Genomic DNA, 22,733 nt, shown 5'->3' with positions numbered 1-22,733 from the left:
TGATACAATCATGTTTTGAATTTAGAGATGGAAAATGTGTAGGCATTTTGTACATAATTTGTGTGATATTCAGATATCTTTATTTTTAAATGCAAAATGAGGAGGTGGGACAGCTGAGTGATTCATTGATCATGCCTTGCAAATATATTGCTGTGGAGGGAAACCACCCAGAAAGGCTAGTAGCCGACATCAGATGAGTAAGAAGACACACAGGAAAATAACTTTCCTTCCTGCTTTAACTGAAAACTGGAAGCCTTAGTGTACTCGTTAAGTAGTTACTCAAGATGATTAAAGGCTTCAGTAGCAACACTTGTGTACAAATCTAGAGATGTCTGGCAGATATGCTAGCAATGACATTTAGTGTTATGCAACAGTGACTGAATTGTAAGAGTAGGCTAGAGCAGAAGAGATTATCAGGGCTATCCATCTCTGCCTCGGGCTGTCATCCAGCAAATCCATTGACAGACCTGCACTGCTATAATCTGATGATTTGGGCCTGTTTGTTAACCAATGTGCAGTTCAGCCTGTCTCATTTCCTCTGCTGCCATTTGCATGATGTGTAACTGTGCAGTATCAACACTAACCTTGTCTGTCTTTCGATGTCATCTCAAAGTGGAAATAAAATGATCCAAATGAGTATGAAATTAGAACCCTTCACAAGTAAAACAATACATGTGTATAATTAATAGTTATAAAAGTTATTAGTGTCTGATGATGATGATTTAACTTTAGATGATTTGAGGATGTAGTTTTATTAAGCTGCATTACATTTCAAGTATTTAAAGTATTACTTTGCAAAATGTGAAGGTGAATGAAATACCAATGACACTTTATATTCAGTGCAATTTAAGTAATGTATAGCACCGCCATGGCTTAAAAACATAGAATGTAGTTAACACACATAAAGACAATTGGTCATTCAGTTTAATGTGCTGCTTTGTGCAACAAAAATTTTACAAACAGTCAGATTACATTCCTGCCTCATGAGACTTTAAACAGGATGAATGCTTTTCTTTTGGTGAGACAACCTTTTCACTTGTGTGTCAGTCAGAGCTATAAGGAGGATTGTTGATAAAATATAATCCGGTCCAGGTTTTATGTGGCCAAATATTACACTGTAATAGTCTGTTTTGCTCAGTCGTGTCAAATTTTCTTGACCACCCAAGCAACAGAATGTTAGTGGGAGACTTGCACATTTCCAAAGACTCGCACTGGCACATAAACTCTTTCAGACTTCTACATTTGGGCACACACATGCTCATACAAACAGCCATATACCCACACCCACAGTCTTAATCGGCGTCTCTTACTCTGCATTTCCTTCAAGCTCTGGGTGGAGAGAGATGGAAGGATCGACAAGAGAGATGACTGGTCATGTTGTTTTCCTCCAGTCAGAGGAAAGAGTGACTACATAAGAGGAAAGAGGTGGCGGAGAGGTGGAAAGGTTTTTCATGTGCCCAGCTGTTCCACTAACTGTAACTTTTAGTATTGTAGTTTCGGTATGCTTGTGTGTTTCCAGTGAAGAGCTCCTGTAGAAAGGTGCAGACCTAATGACAGTACAGCAACGTGGTTTCTACAAAAGTCTTAAGCAGTTTTGATAAGGATAATTATTGTTATCAGGGTATTGTGGAGTTTAGCAAGTCAAGGCATGTTACAGTGCTTCTCATGCCACTGTTTGCCTTATTTTCTCTCTCTTTGTTTTGCTGACCTTCCATTCACTCTTGACTGTGTCAAACTGTCCAATGAAACAATTTGCTTGGGGATAACCCTACAAAAATTTTCAAAGTCTGACTGGAGAATGAAACAAATGCAGGAAAGACATTGTGCAATGTCAAGAATGAATGAGGACACTCCACTCTATGTACTTAACTGAACTGTTGTATGTGATCTATATTTGGCCAGACACCTATAATCCTCTTTTCTCTTTTAGAACAATCACCTGAAATAGCTACAACTGCTGGCTTCTGTTTGTAATAGTGACTTAGTCTCCTTTTTTGTCCTCATTCCTAGTTTGGCTTTGTCTAGAGACAAAAGTGTCCTTTTGGTCCACTTGAGTTACATCATCAAGGTGTCTGTTAGTTTTATTTCTGAATGACTTGTGCTCTGAGCACCACCATTCAATGTTCCAAGCAATGTATAAATGATCCCACTAACCAGTCACTTTGTCCATTACAGGGTTCGCCTTCCCAGAATGGGCTTACAAGCCTGAGTCGAGCCCTGGGTCCAGACAGATCCAGTTGTGGCACTTCATCCTGGAGCTGCTCAGGAAAGAGGAATATCATGATGTCATCGCTTGGCAGGGGGATTATGGCGAGTTTGTAATCAAGGACCCAGATGAAGTGGCCCGGCTCTGGGGGGCCAGGAAGTGTAAACCCCAGATGAACTATGACAAGCTCAGCAGGGCCTTGAGGTATGGTCACAGTGAACTGTGTGAATATGCCTTTTTCAGTGTGAATCTTTTTGTGGGAGAGTATTAATTTGTAGTTTTTTTCTCCTGACATTTAACTCCTTTTCTGTGGGGACTAGCAAACACACCAGATGAACTGCAAATATAGCAGATAATCAAAAAAGCCTAATTGTGCTACACTACAATAATCGTGGTCTGGACCTGTGGACCTTATGGTGTCATATACTCACATAAACATCTACCATATCACCAAAAGCCCACATGCTCCAGTTGCATGACTAATTTAATGAGCTCTTGCTGTCAGATTACAAAAACAGTAATGTTGGATATGCAGCCATACTCTGTTGTTGAGAACATAGATTTAACACATGCAGAAAATACAGAGTTGGAAAAGAATATAGTGTTGTCTCATGTTGACTTAAAATGAAGATGGTGGGACGTATAAATCATTTGCAGCTGACAGAGGGCAAAATATTGGATGGAATAATGAAGTGCAACAAAAATAGAGGTAAGAAATGGCTTCATGGACTTTTGGTATAAAAGTCATTGCTACTTGGTGTGGTGGCAGCCCAAGGAGCAGATGATGGGCACCACTGCTAAAGGAAGCCATGAAGCTACAGGTGAAAATCTTTTGGGCTTGTTTAGGCGAGGAACAGTCCTAAATCACTTGACAGGTAGAACACCAGAGGACTTGCAGGTTCCTAGGATTGGGTTGAAATCAGGGACCCTGTTGAGTATTTCTGACTGATGTCAAAGAAGTTTTGGAAAACTGAAACTACTCAGCCAAGTGAGGCAGGACCTTGTCCAGGTTGTTCTCAGCATTCAATTGTAACATCTGTTGCCCACAGCATAGGATATTAATGGGTGGTGGAAGGAACACTGACAACAGGCAGAGTATTCAAAAGTTATTTATTTTTACAAAACCAAAGTCCATTCAAGAAAACAGGTAAACCAAAGAACTAAATTAAACACAAGAAACTCACAGGACCAGAAACTAAACCTAACCTCACACAAAACGAGGTAAAACTGCAAAACTAGAAAAACTTGACTAACCCTCCAAGAGGGGAACTACAAAATCAGGGATCTGGCAAGAGCCAAGCAGAGCTGGCAGCAGGCAAGGCAGGTTTGAGCCAGTGAGTGTTTCGCTGATGCCGGCAGGCAGGAAGCGATGGCTGGGGGAGCTGCAGGCTGGAGACAAAGCAGGAACCGGTGAGAATACAGGGGGTGAACTGACTCCATGTGAGTCTATGGTCTGGAGATACGTGAATGAATGAGCCGGGCTTTTAAAGAGGGAGGCGATTATGTGCAGGTGAGCTGATAACCACAGCTTTCTCATATCAGTGCAGTCAGCAGTTGCAGGCAGTGCAGGACTGACAGGGAGAGCAAGAGGATGAGTGAGGGAGAAAGTAGGGGCTGGAGAGGGGATCACGACACCTTTTATACTTTTTGGTTATATTGATGGGCACTATCTTATCCAAACCTACAATGATGTGAAAAAAATACTCGCTCACTTCCTCTTGTCTCTATTTTTGCATATTTCTCACACTCAAATGTTGCAGATCATCAAAATGATATTTTTAATTTTTTTAATATTAGACAGAGAGAACCCACAGAACGCACAAAATGCAATTTTAAAATGATTTATTGAAGATTTATTAAAAACCTATATCACTAGTGTAAAAAAGTAAACCTAATAACTGGTTGGGCCACCCTTGGCAGCAACAACTGCAGTTAAACATTTGCAATAGCTTGTGATCAGTCTTTTACATCACAATGGATTCATTTTCACACACTCTTCTTTGTAGAATATTTTTATTTTGGCCACATTACATAGTTTTTGATCAATAACTGCCCTTTTAAGGCTTTGCCCCGTCATTTCAATCTCAAATCTGGACTTGGACTCGGCCACTCCAAAACCTTAATTTTGTTCTTTTTGAGCCATTCAGAGTTGGACTTGCGTGTGTGCTTTGGGTTATTGTCATGTTGCATAAACCATTTGTGCTTGAGCTTTAGGTCAGGAACTGATGGTGGATTTTCTGATAGAGAGCAGAATTCATGGCTCAATCAATTATGACAAATCATCCAGGTGCTGTGGAAGCAAGGCAGCCCCAAACCATCACATTACCACCACCATGTTTCAGTGTTGGTATGATGTTCTTCTTGTGGAATTTAGTGTTAGCTTCACGCCAGATGTAATGGCGTCTAAAAAGTTCCACCTTTGACTCATCAGTCCACAGGATGTTATCCCAAAATGTCAGATGAGCCTTTATGTTCTTTTTGGTCAGGAGTTGTTTGTGCCTTGCAACTCTCCATGGATGCCGTTTTTGCCAAGGGTCTTCCTTATTGTGGAATCATGTACACTGACCTGAACTGAGGCCAGTGACGCCTGCAGTTTTTTTTTTTTGATGTTCATCTGGGTTCTTTTTTGACCTCCTGGACGAGATGTCGACACAATCTTTGAAAAGTTTGGTTTGCCAGTTACTCCTGGGATGGTTCACCACTGTTCATGCAAAATAGAAGATATCTGCTAATACTTTCTCACAGCACTGTAGTTTTCATGTTGCAATAGTGACACTGGTTTGAGGCGATCCAATGGTAATGCTTTGTGCTTATTGTTTGTACTGCCTGGAGGATATTCCTGTAGTTGTTATCCATGATGTCTGTTAATATGATTGATCTAATAGTTTCATGTCAGCTACTGACTTAATTATTATTTGATTTGGATGTTTTGTAACCAATGATAGCTTCACCATATGGTTAATGTAAAGAATTATTTAAGGGCACATCTCTCCTGCCTTGATCGGCTTTGCTGACCTTTGAATTCGGTCTCAAGTAAGTAAGCTGTTGGCTTTTGTAAACAGACATTAGTTCGTGATATTTTTAAAAAATATAAATGCCTGAATAAAGTTACACTTGTCAGTGTGCTCCACACTGTAAAACATAAATATTACAGGAAACACTTCTCAGCTGATGCCAGTTTTAAGGACTGCACTCGCTGTGTCTTGTGTCCCCGGTTTGTTGTGTACCGACAAACAGAGCCGAGATTAGATTAAGCACTTTAAAGAAAGCCACCAAGGCCATTAAACGAGGGAAACACATTGAATCGCTTAATTTATGGCTGGGAGGGCTTATGTACTCTCATTTACACTGGTGAGATTAAGATAGTTTCTGTTACAGATGAGATCCTTTGGGGAGAGAGAATTAACATTGACTACTTATGGTTTTCCTACATGTGATGCACACGAACATTCAGACTTGCAGTCCAGATTTAGAATTTCTGAATTTGAGAAAAAAGAATGTGGATGTGAATACTTTTGGTCAGGCTGTTTATTTATAGCACATCCATCCTCTGGAGCTGTAACAGATTTGGAGCTTAGGCTATGTGCTTATATATAATGGGTCTTAGAGCTCTCTGATAAACTGGTCTTAGAGGCCGATTATCAACAGGTCTTCTACATAGGAGTTTCCCTTCTTTGACTCTGGTGTCTTCATCTACCTATGTATAGTCAGGTTGTTTTCCTCAGTGCCTATAAATTGAGCATGATCACTTCAGGGTAGAAGTGAAAAGGACAATCAACAAACAACACACATGCACACACGTCCATGTTGTCACCCAGTTTGACACCAAAGCTTTCATCTGGCACTTATTGCAAGAGACACTGTAAATTAAGTCTCTCAAGACACATTAATAGTAATGGTGCAATAGCACTATAGATTAATAAAGTTGCAAAACAGGCACAAAATCGCACACGTGTATGGTAACTGTCCCCATATGGAGTAAACTGTTGGAGAGCAAGCCACCTCGTGCCCTTCATATGGAGAAAACCTGGAGTCTGCTAATAATGGAGACCACAGTCAGCTTGTGGCAATTAGCCGACACACATGCACACATACTTGAAAAGGCATTCTTGTTTTGAAGTGTTCTTTTTTATCACTTAGCCTTTGTAATTACTATTTTTACCTCATTGATCTTATTGTTTCCTGTCTGCCATGCACATGGTGGAAATTCCCTTTATCAGGACTGCTGTATTGTGTGTGGACATGTGCGTATGCGTTTGCTTTCCGTAGAGGGGACACAGCCTTGGCCCATGCGTCATCCCTGCCTCCTGCTCCCACGGCTGCTGTGAAATTCCCACTCATGTTGAGAGGATTACACTCATGCTGTGCAATTGTGTGTTTATGTACAAAAGTATGTATGTGCTTGATGTGAAGGGGTTAGAGTATCTTGTTTATTTAATCCATTTTTTGCAGCAAGATAGAACTGATAAAGTTCTATCTTGCTGCAGCAAATCACTATTTCAAGATTGTGTTTTCAGCATTGTAGCTTTTATTGCAGAGTGATGAGGAGCGACAGGAAAGGTGGGAGTGAAGAGTGGTGTAATGACATGCAGCAAATCCTGCTCTGGGTCAGAATCATTCCATGTCCACTATGTCAGGGTCTTTCATCCCCTATTCATGGGTCATCAGCTCAACCAGTTGAGCTACTACTGCACTCACTAATCACTTTTTTAAAAATAAACAAACCAGACAAACTAACAGACAATTAATGACTTTTGCTGTTGCCCAGAGTCTGTCAAGTCATTCAGAAATTCAGCTTTATTCAAATCCTTTTTGCCTACTGCATGGATATATCGAAAGGTTTTGGGGGTCAGTGGTCACTTAATGAGTGTAATCATGCTAAAAGCTCCTTTAGACCTCCCGGCTCCCCTGTTCACCAATGAGCAGCCACCACTGGCTCTAAAACAGTGGTCAGAGGTCAGGGGGCCTGCCACGCACAGCTGGCAAAGATTAACAGCACATCACATGTGCACATACACATAAACAAACGCACCATTGTAATGACTTTTTCCCAAACGTGTGCTTTCACACGTTTGGAGTGTGGGTTTATTTCAAACTTTTGTGTAATTGTGCTGAGCCACCACAACTGGAACATTGCCACAGCAAAAATAGGCAGATATCTCTATAACTGTATGCTGACCTATACAAGAACATGTGTTTAGTACCTTATTTTTGATTAATTGATGGCACTGTGGTAGAGTATGATGGTGGAAAGCCTCTTTTTCATTCTTGCACTGAAATACAGTAGCCACTAAGCAGCTACACAAGAACTGGTTTTGATGTACATTTAGAAGTAACCCCTGTAACCACATGTAGAAAACATACTGCAGAAAATGCTGGTGCATATGCACACACTGTTACTCATCTAACTGGTAGAGCTTGTTGTAGGTCAGAAGGTCTCTCTCCACACCAGTACATTGTGTGGAAACACCCAGGGTCAAAGAGAAAGTGCAGAGGGGCATGCAGGGATAGGATCACTCTATGACTTAGTGTTCAGCATGTACTTTTGTGCATTGTCTTTCCATTGTCTCTATCTGCAGCATGTATGTGTTCATTATACATGAGCACTGTGTGTACGTCTTTGTCCCTGACTAAATGAGGCCTCTATTTTCTATTAGCCTGGAAAGCACACGAGTTGTGCACACAAACAAAAATACATTTACACACTGCTGTGCTTGACTACATATTTGCACCCACAGAGCATTTGACAGCCTTGTCAGACCATGCCCAGATCTTCCTTTTTACACTTTGATGCACAAAAAGATAAACACATGTATCCCCTGAAGCATGCACAGATTAGGGCTGCTAGTCTCAGCCCAAACCCAGCTCCGATACTTACAAATCACATGTAATTTCCTTTTTGAGTCACTAAACACTCCTCCAACCAAGTTTCTAGCGCGCGCACACACACACACACACACACACACGCACACTGCAAACAACTCAGTGTGAGCAGCTAGTATGTGTGCATGTGTAGAGGAAGATCTGGCTGGGATGTGTGTGTAAGAGCCAGTGCTGACGAAAGAGGCAGAAAATAAACATGGGATGCATGGGGAGTATTGTAATCCCAACTTCCTGTCATAGTTGGCACCTATTTACAGCCCAACAATGGGCAAGGCGCAGCCTGTGGACGCATATGCAAGCAGACTGGTTGAATTCATGTTTAGCGCTGACATTGTGTGAGTGGTCTTGTCTGCGGAGTGATACTGGAAAAGAACAGTGAGCTTACAGATATCCTAAAAAATGTTGGCCAAACAAACGGCTCTTTTGGCCACTAGGAATCCCTCACTGTCTGGGTTGAAAGTGCAAAAACATTAACATTATGTTGAGTTACCTTTCACTTTTACAAACCTCAATACTTTAGAAGTACTGACCAAAATTTGTCTGTTTATATCAAATACTTTGTCAGGTAACAGTATTCACTTTTTGACCTTTAGAATTATTTTTGTAGTACTCACCATGCTTATAGCATTTATGGTGACTTTGTACTTCTCAAAATAATTGTGAAGATATGTAAACAAACATGGCAAAAAATGTTACAACAAATCAAACAAGGCAGCAGAAATTATTGTTCAAGCTGCAAAAAACCCCAAAGTTTCCCAAACTAATCAGATACTTAAATGATTGACTGATAAAAGGGAAATGTGAAAAAATATAAGAACAAAATGTTTAATTTTGGGCAATAATGGCAACAATCAATTTTTTTTCAAAGAAAAAATAATTAGTTTTAAATTTACCCACTTTAGCCTTTTTTTCCAAGGTACACAGGTAATAATTTAAATTTTAATGCAACAATAAAACAAACAAATTCATTTACATGCATAAATAAAAAGTAACAATGGATAATGAAATGATCTTACCTTGATACACATTGAATAAAGGAAAAAAAGTTAAACCTAAAGCAACACAGAGGGCGATTAGCGGAAGGCCATTGCACTGTGTTGAGATTAAGGATCCAAGTGGCTGGCCTTGATTGGGTATCACCAGACAGGGATCCACACCAGTCTCCTTGCACATTGGGATGCCAAGTGTGTCAGCTCTTGGACTTACTGGGAGTTACTGGGAGTGCATTGTATAGGTGGAGGTTGTGAGGGATGCAGGATAAAGGATGTTTGTACTAGTCTCTACCGACCACAGCATCCGCTAGGAGAGGTCTGCAGGATTGGATGGAGGCAACAAGAAGCACAGGAGATTGCAGACTAGTGAGCTTCAGGAAACCCACACAGAAGCTATAGTGGAGAGCTAAGGAACGTGACGAGGCTCTGTTATTAAAGGATGTAATGGGTTTTTTATGACCCAGGGAGGGAACATGCTTGAATTTGTTCATGCAACCAAACTTTTTGTTGTTTTGTTTTGTGCTTTCATTGTGGTTTGCATCTAATGCATTTAGGTGAAACTATCAAACAGTCTATCTGTTCTACAGAATTTAGGAAATATGTCTTACATTCTCCTCAGAGTTTGCTTCTTTGTCGCGTGGGACCCAAAACCAAGGCTTGCATGCTTTCAGACCCTTGCAAATTGTTTTGGCTTCAACAGATGCCAAATTTTAAGTAGTTGACCCATGAAAACAGAAAAACTACATTTTCAAACAAGACTGATATTGGGGACTGTCTGATGCTCCCTGTATTTAATAAACTAATAATAATTAATCAATAACTAGAATAAGAAATATTCCTTCACAGCTGAAAACTAAACAGCCATTTTGTGTGACACCTCACCTGTCTATTATCAAAACACGTAGGCCTACACGGTGCAATGGCCGTCGGATCCTGATCCACTCTCCATGGTCTCTATGGAATAATTTCTCATTATATGAATTTGATGGAGGTTACTGGTTTCTCATCAAAATCTACTGATGTATGACTTTTTTCCATTTTCAAGGGCCAGTAGTTAAATATTTGGCCTCTACTGAAGTCATTTAATCCATCACTTTACTGGAAGCAATTTTTGAGGGTGAAAATTTAAAAATTCTAGAGTCTTAAAACTTACAGAATTCTCAAAATTCTATCAACGTAATTTACAGAACTTGGTTTTGGGCCCCACATAATAAATAAATAAACTCAGCAACAAAATATGAGATGTTGCAGCAACACCACTATCTGTAATGGCACAGACTGACACTGCTATGGATGTACCAGTACATCTCATAACTTCATGTCTACAGTGTTAGTATATCCAGCAGAACCGACAGACAGAGCTGTAACAGTACCACATTCAAAATTCAAGTTGGAGTAACCAGTCGTTTTCCTCTGAGTTGTCACCTTTCCAATTTTATACTGTGTTTTTTGCAGTTTATGTAACTTGTTAAAGATTGCTGAGTTTCAGAAGTTTTTACTTATTTATTTTTTTGTTAAATGGACAAACAAAAATTTCGGTAATATTAGCAAAGTAAGATGCCAAAGATGATATATAAAAAGTACTGTTGTTGTATTTACTCAGGTATTTAAACAACACCAGTGAAAATACTACATCTAATAGCACACAGGTTATTAATAATGTTGCATTTTCCTGTGAATTCTTTCAGACATAGTTCAAGTGCCATTTTGAATGATCTGTTCATTCATTGCTATTTAGTTCTTGCACTCCAGTGTACATCTCCCTGCTTTGATCATAATGTTTTGGATCCACTATGTCTGTATAATCGCAGCTTTAATCCCTGGCCTAGAATCACTCACAGTAACAAGTGAGTTGATAGAATGCCTCCACTGTTTCCCCGAAGGCTTTGGCTAAATCCATACTTGCGCTGATTGTTCAGTCTACTCTTTTAGTTAAACAGGGAGAGGGATAATGCGGCATCCCCTGACCATTATGTTCTAAGATTGGGAAGCACATGCAACTATATGTCTGAGTATGTCTGAATAAGATGGCACAGGATGTGGTGGATATGTGTGTGTGTGTGTGTGTGTGTGTGTGTGTGTGTGTGTGTGTGTGTGTGTGTGTGTGTGTGTGTGTGCTTGTGTGTGCATATTTGCACACATGCACTACTGCGTGTAAGGCGAGTGTGGTGGGCAGCTAAACACAGGCACTCAAGGAATCTCTTTCTTCTCTTTTGAAGTAAGTTCAAATGCTCTTCAAAGACTGTCTGCCCGTATGATGGCGCGGGGTAGGGGGGGTGGGTCATGTTGAAAGAATGGGTGACCATGTGCTCTAAAGACGGCCTCAGTTGCCACAAAGTTGTCTCCTTCCAACTATGCATTTGGATTGTGTGCATTAGCAGCATGTGTGTGTGCCTGAACACACTCAAAATATTACTTTGCTATACCCCCTCCCTACTAGCCAACTGCCATAAGCAAGACAAATGTGTACAGTATACAGTGATACTATTGGCCACTGGGATGTGCTTGTATTTATGCCTATTATGCACATTTAGCAACCATTAGGATATTGATGTATATATGGCCTAATACAACAGCAATGTAATAAATTCTACCTATGCAACTAGCAATGTATAGTCTCTGTTAAAACTGTTCTAGAGGCATCTCTTTAACTTTATGGTCTTTTTGGAAGATATGGTCTAAGTAAGAGAGAAGTTCAACTGGACATCTAGCAGCATGTTGCAAAAAACAAAAAAAAAGACAAAGTGTTGTAATGGTAGGAAAGGAAATGTAGTCTTATCCTCACACTCCTGTTGTGATTTTAATTCTGCTTGCTGGCTTGTTTGCTTTCCTCCCTGCCTGTCTCTGTCCGTGCCCTCACTCCCAAGTGTTTCTCTTCTCTCCTTCCCGGTTCTTGTGAGTGTCTCCCTTAGAGCAGAAATTACATGCTGCTTTGTGCCTGGTGTAAACAATGTTTTCAACGGTGCAGGCCTGTCCTGTCTCTCTGTCTGTCTCTCGCTCTCTCTGTCATCCTCTCCCATTGCCTCAGGGGATGAGTGGAGAGCGCAGGGAGAGAGTTAGGATAAAGAGGGGGAGGTGGGTTGATGAGAGAAAGAGCGAGACAGAGGGGTATCAGTAGGATAATGGGAGAAAGGGGGATGTGAAGAGAACACATAAAAAAGAGCAACAGTCTGTTCCCAGAGTAGAAACGGCCCAAGTCTATGTAATAAGCATAATAAGAGGGGGGTGAAGGGCGACCCCCCCACCCCACCCCACTACCAAACAGACAGACACTCACGTAACATGCGCTGCTGTCTAGATAACTATCATTCAGTGTAATGATAGTCAATGGGTTCTGATTAACTCAATGTTACCTACATAACCTGAAGACCCTGTCTTTGCCAGCACTCATCACTTGTGCCAGGAGGCACAAGCTGAGGGAAGGCAAAGCAGAGTGGTGCTGTTAAAGCAGGTAGGCATTGAGATGTGATGTGAAAAGTGCAGTCAGGTTAAACCTCGTGTTTGATATCCAGGGGCGTTGTTAAAAGGATGGGTGGCAGTTTCCGTGAGCATGGCACACAAACTTGTTCTCTCTCTGATGGACAGGCTCACCACTTTTGTGCCTTTCTTGTTCTTAATCATCTCCTCTTTCCTTTGCTTGGTCTCCCTCAGTGTGCAAGGGTTGGCAGCCAGGGACCTAGAGGTTACATAAAGTGGATGTGGATCCAGGGAAGAAAGCACAGAGATGTTACATAAAGAGCTGTAGCTGGACAAAGGTTAATAAAAATGGAGCCTTGTACTGTAGGCAGGAGCCATGGGAGAGAGAAAGCTTTGGAAAAAAGATAGAATAGCCATTACATAAACAGATAAAGATGGGCTAGATTATTGGTGGCTTTGCTTTGCTGTTACATAAAAAGATAGGTCCATCTCGCAAAATGAAAATGTTGTGTGTGTGATACTTGTCTGACAACCTCTGAACTTAAAAGAACTAAAAATAACTTTTTTTTAATAATCCCTGCCCTTCTTTTAGACAGATACACACATATACAATCCACACACACATGCGCACACAGCAAAGGTTGAACACATTTTCCAAACATGCATGCAATAACTCACACACCGTTTTGTCTTAACAATCCATGCAGGCTCAAAAAGACTGCATTTGGCCACACTGCTTTCATCGACCTCTGATTTCTTAATTATTAGCGATCCCTACACATAACGTCCCTGTGCTGCTCCACAACTTAGTCCATCTGCCCGTTCTATGTGTTTGCTCTCTGTCTCATCCCCTTTCTCCCCCCTCTTCCTCCTCCCTCTTCTCCTTTCTGGGTCTGCTTTGTGCAAATATCATACAACACTCTCTAATATCTAGCATGGAGAAGAGGGGTGGGGGGGTTGAGTTATGCTTTTTTACGCTTATTCCTGGTTGTGCAGGCTCATCTCTCATAGTCTCAGTGACTCCAGGAACAAAATAATCTTTTAATGGGAGACCTACATTTTCAACTACATGTTTCAGTAACATAATTATGCAAGTATTTATATTCCTTGCCTTCCGTTTCTTAATTGTATTTATCATGATTATATTTATCTTTGGGCTATACAGTGACTCAGTGGTTAGCACTGTCACCTTGCAGCGAGAAGATCCCCGGTTCATGTCCTGTCCTGGGATCTTTCTGCATGGAGTTTGCACGTTCTCCTTGTGCATGCGTGGGTTTTCTCCAGGTTCTCCAGCTTCCTCCCACAGTCCAAAAACATGCTGAGATTAATTGGTGATTCTAAATTGTCCGTAGGTGTGAATATGAGTGTGCCAGCTGGGATAGACTCCAGCCCTCCACGACCCTAATGAGGACTGTATTGAATGTATAGATAATGGATGAATGAATGGATATTTATCTAGTTTATGCTGTTTTACAGATATTACTACAACAAGAGAATCCTTCATAAGACCAAAGGAAAGAGGTTCACCTACAAATTCAACTTCAATAAACTGGTTTTGGTCAATTATCCCTTCATTGACATGGGCTCTACTGGTAAGTGTGACAATTCTAGCACTGTGCATGCTTTTATATATCCTAATTCCACAACAGAATAGCGTGATTACATAGGATTACACAAGAGAACATTGTGTATTATTTCTCAGTTTTCTCTCTTTCTTTTTCCCTCTTGTCCTCCCTCTCTTGTCTTAACGTCTGCAGGAGGCAGTGTTCCCCAGAGTGCACCTCCTGTCCCCACTGGTGCCGGGACCCACTTCCGCTTCCCTCCTTCCACGCCCTCTGAAGTCCTCTCCCCTAATGAGGACCTGCGCAGCCCAGGGGGCATGTTCAGCTCAGTGGCCCGACGAATGGCGCGTGGCTCCGTCAGCGATTGCAGCGACGGCACCTCAGTTAATTCTGAGATTGAGGAGGGTAACACGGGAGCAGGAGAAGAGAGGGGAGAAAGGGCTGTGAGTGGAGGAGGAGGAGCTGGTGGTGGAGCAGGCTACCGTAGTATCATTCATCCCCGTCTGTCTCATGAAACCCTGTTCCGCATGTATGGGGGCCCAGGTAACCCTGCTGGGCACCCAGGCTCCCGTGGCCACACCGGACACCGTATCCATCCCGAGCCCTTGTCCCCCTTCCCTGTCTCCCCTCTGCCAGGGCCGGGAGGTGCCAGCCTCTTAGCCCCTCCTCTGTCCCCAGCACTCTCCATGACCCCCACATCTCATCTGGCCTACACTCCCTCACCCACTCTTTCACCCATGTTAGGCTCACACTTCTCCTTCAACCCAGAGGACATGAAGCGCTACCTGCAGGCCCATACCCAGTCGGTGTACAACTATGGCCTCAGCCCCAGAGCTTTCCTCCAGTACCCCAACATCGTCATCCCTCAGCCCCACCGGCCTGCCGCAGACAAGGCCGGTCTGACTGCAGAGAGAGGAGCCACCGAAAGAGTAGAAAGAGCCACAACAGCTGGGGGAGGAGAAAGAGGGGGAGAAAGAGGGGGAGACAGGCACCACCATCCACCTCTTGCTCATTCCACCCACCACCACCCGCATCTTCCTCACTCTGCCCATCCTCACTCGCATTCCCATCCCATACATCACCCACTCCATTTGGGTGAGGAGCCCCCACACATGTCTCCCTTCAAGTTCAAGCTGCAGCCACCTCCACTGGGCAGGAAGCAGAGGGAAGGGCAAAGCCAGAGTAAACCCAGGCAAAGTTCACTGTCTTCAGGCTCAGGATCCGGGTCCATGTCCTCTACCTCTGGCCTGGGATCCTCGCTGTCATTCGGCAGTGACCTGAGTTCAGCCAGTGGCTCAGGTTTGATCTCTGCCTCCTCTTCGACGCAGTCTCTAAACAGTGCCGGATTACCCAAGATAAAGGTATGACATACGGACCAAAATATCCCCCATTCTTATCGACGCTATGCTTAGTAATATAAATTTATGCAAAGTGTGTGACATGAAACACCACATGACCCTGAAAAATTCTTAACATGTGTTTTTAATCTACACAATTAAGAAACTCCATTGTTACACTCAAAACAAAGTAGAAGTATTTGTAGTAAACCAACATGTGAATCATTTACAAAATGAAAAAGGGCCATCAGTTCACAATATTAAAATGTTTTATTATTTCACTGCCAGAGTTCCTCCATTTATTGTTTTCCTCGTGTTTATTGCAGTCTTTGTCTCTCTGTTTTCACCTGACTTTTCAGGTGGAGCCCATCTCTGATATAGAGTCAGAGGAAGAAGTGGAGGTGACTGACATTAGTGATGAAGACCCAGATGAAAGAGATGAGGAGTTTGAGCTCTTTTCCCCTCGACACTTCAGAGCATCTAACCACCACCACCACCACCACCACCACCACCATCATCATGTTAACGGCACAGTCACAACTCAACATCAACCCCATCCTGATGAAGACCTGGACGAGGACGTCTTCAAAGCCCCTGCTCCTCCTCCGCCAGGCCTGATGCCTTTCTTCACCTCACAGCACACACAGTCCAATGCACATCGTGGCCTGCCCACCCTCAAGTGCGAACCCCCGGAGCCAGCTGAGAGCAACACATCCCCTTCTCAGACGGCCTCGGCAGGAGCTCCCCAGACCAAGTGCATCCCTCTCAAGCTCCGCTTCAAGAGACGCTGGAGCGAAGACCAGCGGATGGAGGCCTCACAGGAGGAGTCGGATGACAAAAAAGTACGACCAGAGGAGGAGAGGGAAAGACAGAGGCAAAGTAACGGACAGATGGAGATGGAGGAGGATGGGACAGGCAGTGGCGAAGGGGAAAGTCCTCCCCCGTTGGCGTATGAGGGCTCTATAGCAACACCACTGGCCTCACACAGTAGGGCAAGCGCTGAGTTGCACCGTGCCACTGCACAGCTCTCTCTAGAGAATAAAGACTGCTGATGAGAGCCTTAGTCTAAACATTACTGCTCCAGCAGCACAGGATGTAGTACAGGAGTATGTAAATGGTTCCTCTATAATCCCTCTCCCACACAGACAAACTAGATCCCCAAAACCTTCAGTGACCTAAGAGCAGAGTCCAAGAAACACGCAAATATTTCCACCAACTTAAAGACAGCCCGATCCCTGTTGTGTTAGACCCACTGAAAATCCTCTGTCTAGATCAGGGTTCTTCTGGGGTGTATCACAGTGACTGTAACAGCGCTGAAGCCAGAGGGAGACTTGCTCTGAAACCCAAGTTCACCTCCTACCCGGCCAGTGCAGCTCCAGTAGCACAATGTCCACCTACAGGCCCCCTCAGTAGGTTTAGCAGCCAGTCAACGCTTTCTTTAGGGGACTCACACTCCCTTACTGCCCAGCAACACATCTAGGACGACAATGTGGACACCCATGCTACTTTTCCTACAAGACAACGGGACTTTAAGTGCCTGTTTCTACAAACCCACAGCTCGTTACTACAGTGACATGGAAAAATGAGGGAGGAGGGCTACTCTGAGTTATCATTAACTCATGAGGCCCTTTTGGGGGAAAAAAAATGGGATAAAAATTAAATTGTCTTGAAGACCGAAGCGTGGAGCTGTTGGATATTGTCTGACTGGCTCTTAAACCTGGCCCACTCCACTCAGGGAAGCCTATTGCTGTATATCTATTGGATCATGCACAAAAATATACACAAGCAAAAAATAAAAAGCCCAACCAACAGTGAATGAGACTGGTGGACTTTGGATGCTCAGCAGTGTTCACTGCAAGACCAAACTCTGCTCAACATACTGTTCTCTCAGACCTTATGACTTTTATATAATCCCCCTTCTGTCTCTCTCTAGTCCTGACCCTCTTTCTCTTGCTGACCACCTGTGGAAATAGCATGACTCTATAAATTTAACCCCAGAGAGGAGGGAGGAGAGAAAAAGACAAGGATGAAGAGGATCTGTGGAGGGGACCATAAGGGGAAGGCTGCAGGGGGAAGAAGGGGTTTGTGGGGTTCCAGCAACTGTTAACTAGCCATTTTTACCTCACCTAACATGGCTTGTACACTGAAAAAAAAAAAAAAAAAAATCCCTCAATTCTCAGCAGCACAGAATCGTAGTTCACCAGCTAGAGCTCGTCTAACAATCATATGTACCGGTAATGTTAAACTAAACCAGCAAGCACCCCCATCACATGCACAGAACTGCCTTTAGCTCTTAAACATGCTCCCTCTCCCTCAGACTGGACTGTAGTGGTGTCTCCCTCAGGACCTTAGAGTGTGTGTGACTGGCAGACCTGTTATCTACATAGGTATGAGAGCCTGAGAGAGCAGGGAGCATCTTAGACACACACACACACACACACACACACACACACACACACACACACACACACACACACACACACACACACACACACAGCCTTTCTATGCCTTGTTTTTATAGCATGTACAAAAGTGCAAACTGAGCTCTAATATCTCACAGACTATATCTTTATATACTTTAAATGGAATTATTAAAGAAAAGTTACATTTTAAAAGAATCCTAGCATTTTAATGATGTTATTGATTCAGGATTTTTATTTTTATTTTTTTTTGGAAGTGGATTATTTTGAGTGGTTAAAACACGTCATGCCACTCACTACACAATATGGTATTGTGGATGGGTAGGTGGGCAGAATGAAGAGGGGTGGAGGTCTGAGTTTCTTCTGGTGCATTTGTTTCAGAGATAAACAAGCCAGAGAAAAATACAGCGCAGGCCAGTCTAGGAGAACAAGACCAGCAAGAAAGAAAAAAAATTCAGGACTCAAACAGACTGCTAATGATTCCAGTGTGTAGTTCACTCGGCTGTTCACTTCATTTGTAGTAGCTTGCCCTTTGAGCACGCAGCGCTCTGCTCTTTCCTGTCTACAGTCTAGCTCAGCTCAGCGGGGTTCTCTCTGGTTTTGAGCTGTCCTGTCCCCAGGCCACCTCTTCAGGCTGTTTGTGTGTCACAGTTAGTTCATGGGATATTAGGTAAGTAGTAATCCTTTCTCATCATAGGCCAGTTAGCATAATGCTATGAAGTTTGCCACAGCTCAAGGAATCAAGGGGTTAATCGTTACAGTCAGACATGTGAGCCCCAGTCCTGAAACACCCTTTCTTCAGACCACGCACATTCACACACACACACTCGCAACAAATCTGTTTGACATGTTTTAACATCCTGTGGCCCAGATCATCCAGGAATCTGATTAGGTAACTAAACCGTGTTGACCGGCCGCCTGTCCCTGCTTAGCCAGCAACAGCATGGATCTATAGCAGCGGGCTGTGAGATAGATGGCCTGCAGGCTGTCTGTGTAGCTGAGCTGATCGAATTTCCTCATCAGACCCCAGTGGTCTGGACAGGAGCGTGTCACAACATGCACACACTCACTCACTCACTCACTCACTCACTCACTCACTCACTCACTCACTCACTCACTCACACCCACCAGGTCCTGTGTTTGTATTTCATCTGACAGCTGCCTTACTACTGCTTTTCATATCTCAACTCATAAGACGTCAGTCCCACGTGGTCTGTACTCTCTCATCTTTCAGTTTTCATCTTTCCTTGCTCTGTTTCGGGAGTCGTCTAACTTCCTGCAGACTACATTGTGATTTGGCTCAGTCATAATATTGCAAGGTAAAGAAGACGTTGATTGAAATCTGACTGATAGACAAGTTCTCTTCCATGTTTCAGGCCTCAGCAGTCAGAGAACAGTATGCTAACAGCACAAAGATTACATTTCTCTATCAATAAAATAAAGGTTTCCTTTATTTGTCTGCTGTCATGATACTATTGATTGTTGTTATTGTTGTTCTCATTAGGTTATTTACCTCTCCAACTGGCATTATTATTCCATGGCTCTGTTAGCTGTTGCTTTTTATGTTGTGGAAATCACTTTGGATGATGTGGAATGCCCCCAAACTCCATTCCCTGTTTTACACCCTCCAGCTCCTGAACCAGAACCCCTTTTCCTGTCTTTGGTTTTTACAAATGTAATATAACTAAAATGTGTAATATTAATTTTGATGCAGACAGAAATAACATTTGGGATTGGGAAGGAAGGGCAGCGGCAGAGGATTTTATTTTGGGGCACAGGGGGAGTGATTTTATCTTTTCTGTCTTGTATTGTAATTTTAATTTTATAATGTTACTTTTTTCTCTCGTATAATTTTTCTTCTTTTCGGGGGGTGGGGCGGGTGTATCATTTTCAAAGAATGAAAAGTACATGTATTGTTTTACTGTGTAAAGGTCTATCTTCTCCCTCTTTCAGTCTTTCACCTTATCTCCCCTGAGCGGTTACATAACATTCAGATGGAGAGATGAGCGTTAATACCATGATGTAACATTGAATTTCTCCTCTTCTTTTGTGTTATTTTTTTCAGACTTGTAATTAAGCTGTAATCAGGGTTAATTAAAACCAGTTAAAACTCAACATGAATGCCACGGTGCTTATGTCTGTTCTTCTTTCACACATCCATTATCATCAATTTCACAGACCGTGGAGCTTTATTACCTGGCTGTTTGTAACCAAAGATATTACACCATAACTTTGTGTCTCCTCCATAGCAACCTGGCAGTCATATACGAGGATTTTGGTATAATACAAGATGATAATTAATTCCAATAAATACAAAATTACACCAGAAAGACGGTACTTTAAATAGACTCCACGGCTGCTTTATAGAAAAATGTTTCTTAAAACAGAAGTTTGATATTTTAGCTACTATGCACCCTCGAGAAAAGCTACAGGGGTACAAAATGGTTCAGTAAAGTAAGACTGATTCTAAACAGTTTTTCTTCATCAGTTTACTTTCAAATCCGTACTTGAAAATGGCACCAGTTCCCACACAGTTTATACAGTTTGTTCAAGCATCTTGAGCCGCGATTCCACAAGCACCTACTCGGCGCGGTGCGGCTCGGCTCGTCTTTGTTTGCGAGCGTTTCCATATGGATTAGTGCATGGTATCTGGCACAATTTTCTGTACCTTCTCGGCTGAGGTTCCAAGCGAGATGAAGTGAGCCGAGATGTGACGTCTACATAGTGCAGGCCACTGATTGGACAGGAGTGCAGGCCACTGATTGGACAGGCAGTGACGACACACGAGAGCGACTCCTGCAGGAAAATAAAACCGGTGTTCTAGTTTAACTGGTGATCAGGTTAACTGGTGATAGTTTCCGTCTCCAGATGTTCCGTCCGCAGATTCGTCACGATCAGACCTGGATTTACGTGAAATAAAGATATCAGATAAAGAAGACCTCGCCGAAAAACGCCGGCATCACTACTTAACAAAGTCTATATCCATGTAAATATCATCTACAGACAGTAAAAAGAAATGTGCGGACCGAAATAAAAACACGTATTTTTCAAGTAGGTGAGAGGATTCGAACCCACGTAATCCAACGATAAAGTTACGAGACCACCGTTTTACTCATTGTGCTACCAATCAGCTCAACAACCGTTCTGCTTCATCCATATAGATCACTGTCATCCTGTCAGGTGTTTAACACCTGGTGATTGTTCAGGAATCACGTCCATGTCAACTGGGGATAATCACAACTTAACACAGGCTTCCTGGTTAAGAACGAGTCACAAAACTATTTATTGTCTCACCAAGAAAACCCACAACATAGAAGCACGTCCACTGCTGTGTTGTGTGTTAGTTTGTGTGTTCAGTGGAACAGATCCAGAGCAGAACTTCGAGCTTAACTCGGGTTTGTTCTCAGAAACACTCAGACCCTCAGCAGCCTCCCATCAGAACAACACGCAGCACAGCATTAGCTGGATTTGCTAAAATACATCGGAACAAACTGAGACCACGTTGTTTAAACTAGTCACTCAGAAAACAATAAAAACTCGTTCAGTCATCCACACCCTAACCGTCATTTCAGAGCACTTTAACTGCTGACAATATTTTTTTAAAAAGGACTCTCACCGTACTTGAAAAATACTTGTTTTTTATTTCGGTCCGCACGTTTCTTTTTACTGTCTGTAGATGATATTTACATGGATATAGACTTTATTAAGCAGTGATGCCGTCGTTTTTCGGCGAGGTCTTCTTTATCTGGTATCTTTATTTCACGTAAATCCAGGTCTGACCGTGACGAATCTGCGGACGACGCATCTGGAGACGGAAACTATCACCAGTTAACCTGATCACCAGTCAAACTGGAACACCGATTTTATTTCCTGCAGGAGTCGCTCTCCTGTGTCGTCACTCCCTGTCCAATCAGTGGCCTGCACTCCTGTCCAATCAGTGGCCTGCACTATGTAGTCACGTCTCGGCTCACTTCATCTCGCTTGGAACCTCAGCCGAGAAGGTACAGAAAATCGTGCCTGATACCATGCACTAATCCATATGGAAACGCTCGCAAACAAAGACGAGCCGAGCCGCACCGCGCCGAGTAGGTGCTTGTGGAATCGCGACTTAAGCGAGATGAAGTGAGCCGAGATATGACGTCTACACAGTGCAGGCCACTGATTGGGCAGGAGTGCAGGCCACTGATTGGACAGGGAGTGACGACACAAGAGAGCGACTCCAGCACGAAAAAAAAAACCGGCATTTAAAAAAAACTAAAAAGCAAAGGTGCGCATTGCTCTTCACGAAACTCTCTGTTCTTCATAATTTTAATATGACAGCCAGACCTGTACCGTGGGTCAATGAAGAGGTCGAGACTTTGTCTTTGGTGGTGGACCAAAGAATACAGAGGGAGCTGGACATAGAAAGTTTATCAGGAGGTCTCTGAGCGGATGGCCACCCACGTATACAGTAGACTGTATATAAAGAGGACAGAAGCAGTGTAGGGAGAAGCTGAAAAAGCTCAAAAATGACTATTGGTCCACCCAGGACCACAGCGGCCGGCGTGGGTCAACCAGGAGATGTTGGAAGAGGTTTAATGGAAACTATTGACTGGCGCCGCACCAGCGAGCAACAGGAGGGAGACTCAGCAGCCATCGGCGCTAGCTAGTTAGCCATCAGCGTTAGCTCCGTGCTTGTATTTCGTGCTGCTGTTTCTAACGTTTAGCTCTCAGAAGCTAATACATCAGTCAGCATGACGAACTAAGCTAGTGGTCTTACAGGTTTATTTTTTTCACAAGTTACAATGTCGTATTTTTCGTGTACTTAGGGTGAGTGTTTATTTCTGTTCAAGAATCCCTTTCGACGTGCGAAGCCTGCTCCACCTCCGTCATGGAGCCCCCAGCTCCCCTGCCTCCTCTCCAGCACCAGCTTCAGC

The 22,733-nt window shown here is 43.0% G+C and overlaps 1 protein-coding gene across 1 annotated transcript in view; it reads left to right on the top strand.

The window, feature by feature from the left end:
* The window catches only part of erfl3 (Ets2 repressor factor like 3), a 57,577-nt gene extending 37,645 nt beyond the window's left edge, over window positions 1–19,932 (top strand). Inside the window, exons 2-5 of the mRNA XM_023276073.3 lie at window positions 2,176–2,410; window positions 13,975–14,090; window positions 14,256–15,421; window positions 15,757–19,932. Of these exons, the coding sequence (XP_023131841.2) occupies window positions 2,176–2,410; window positions 13,975–14,090; window positions 14,256–15,421; window positions 15,757–16,449 (2,210 nt within the window). The 3' untranslated portion in view covers window positions 16,450–19,932. The remainder of the gene's footprint in view (window positions 1–2,175; window positions 2,411–13,974; window positions 14,091–14,255; window positions 15,422–15,756) is intronic.
* The last annotated feature ends 2,801 nt before the right edge of the window (window positions 19,933–22,733 follow it).

Source organism: Amphiprion ocellaris, chromosome 9 (genome assembly GCF_022539595.1).
Source record: "Amphiprion ocellaris isolate individual 3 ecotype Okinawa chromosome 9, ASM2253959v1, whole genome shotgun sequence".
Lineage (NCBI taxonomy): Eukaryota > Metazoa > Chordata > Actinopteri > Pomacentridae > Amphiprion > Amphiprion ocellaris.
This window is presented reverse-complemented; position numbering and strand designations above follow the sequence as displayed.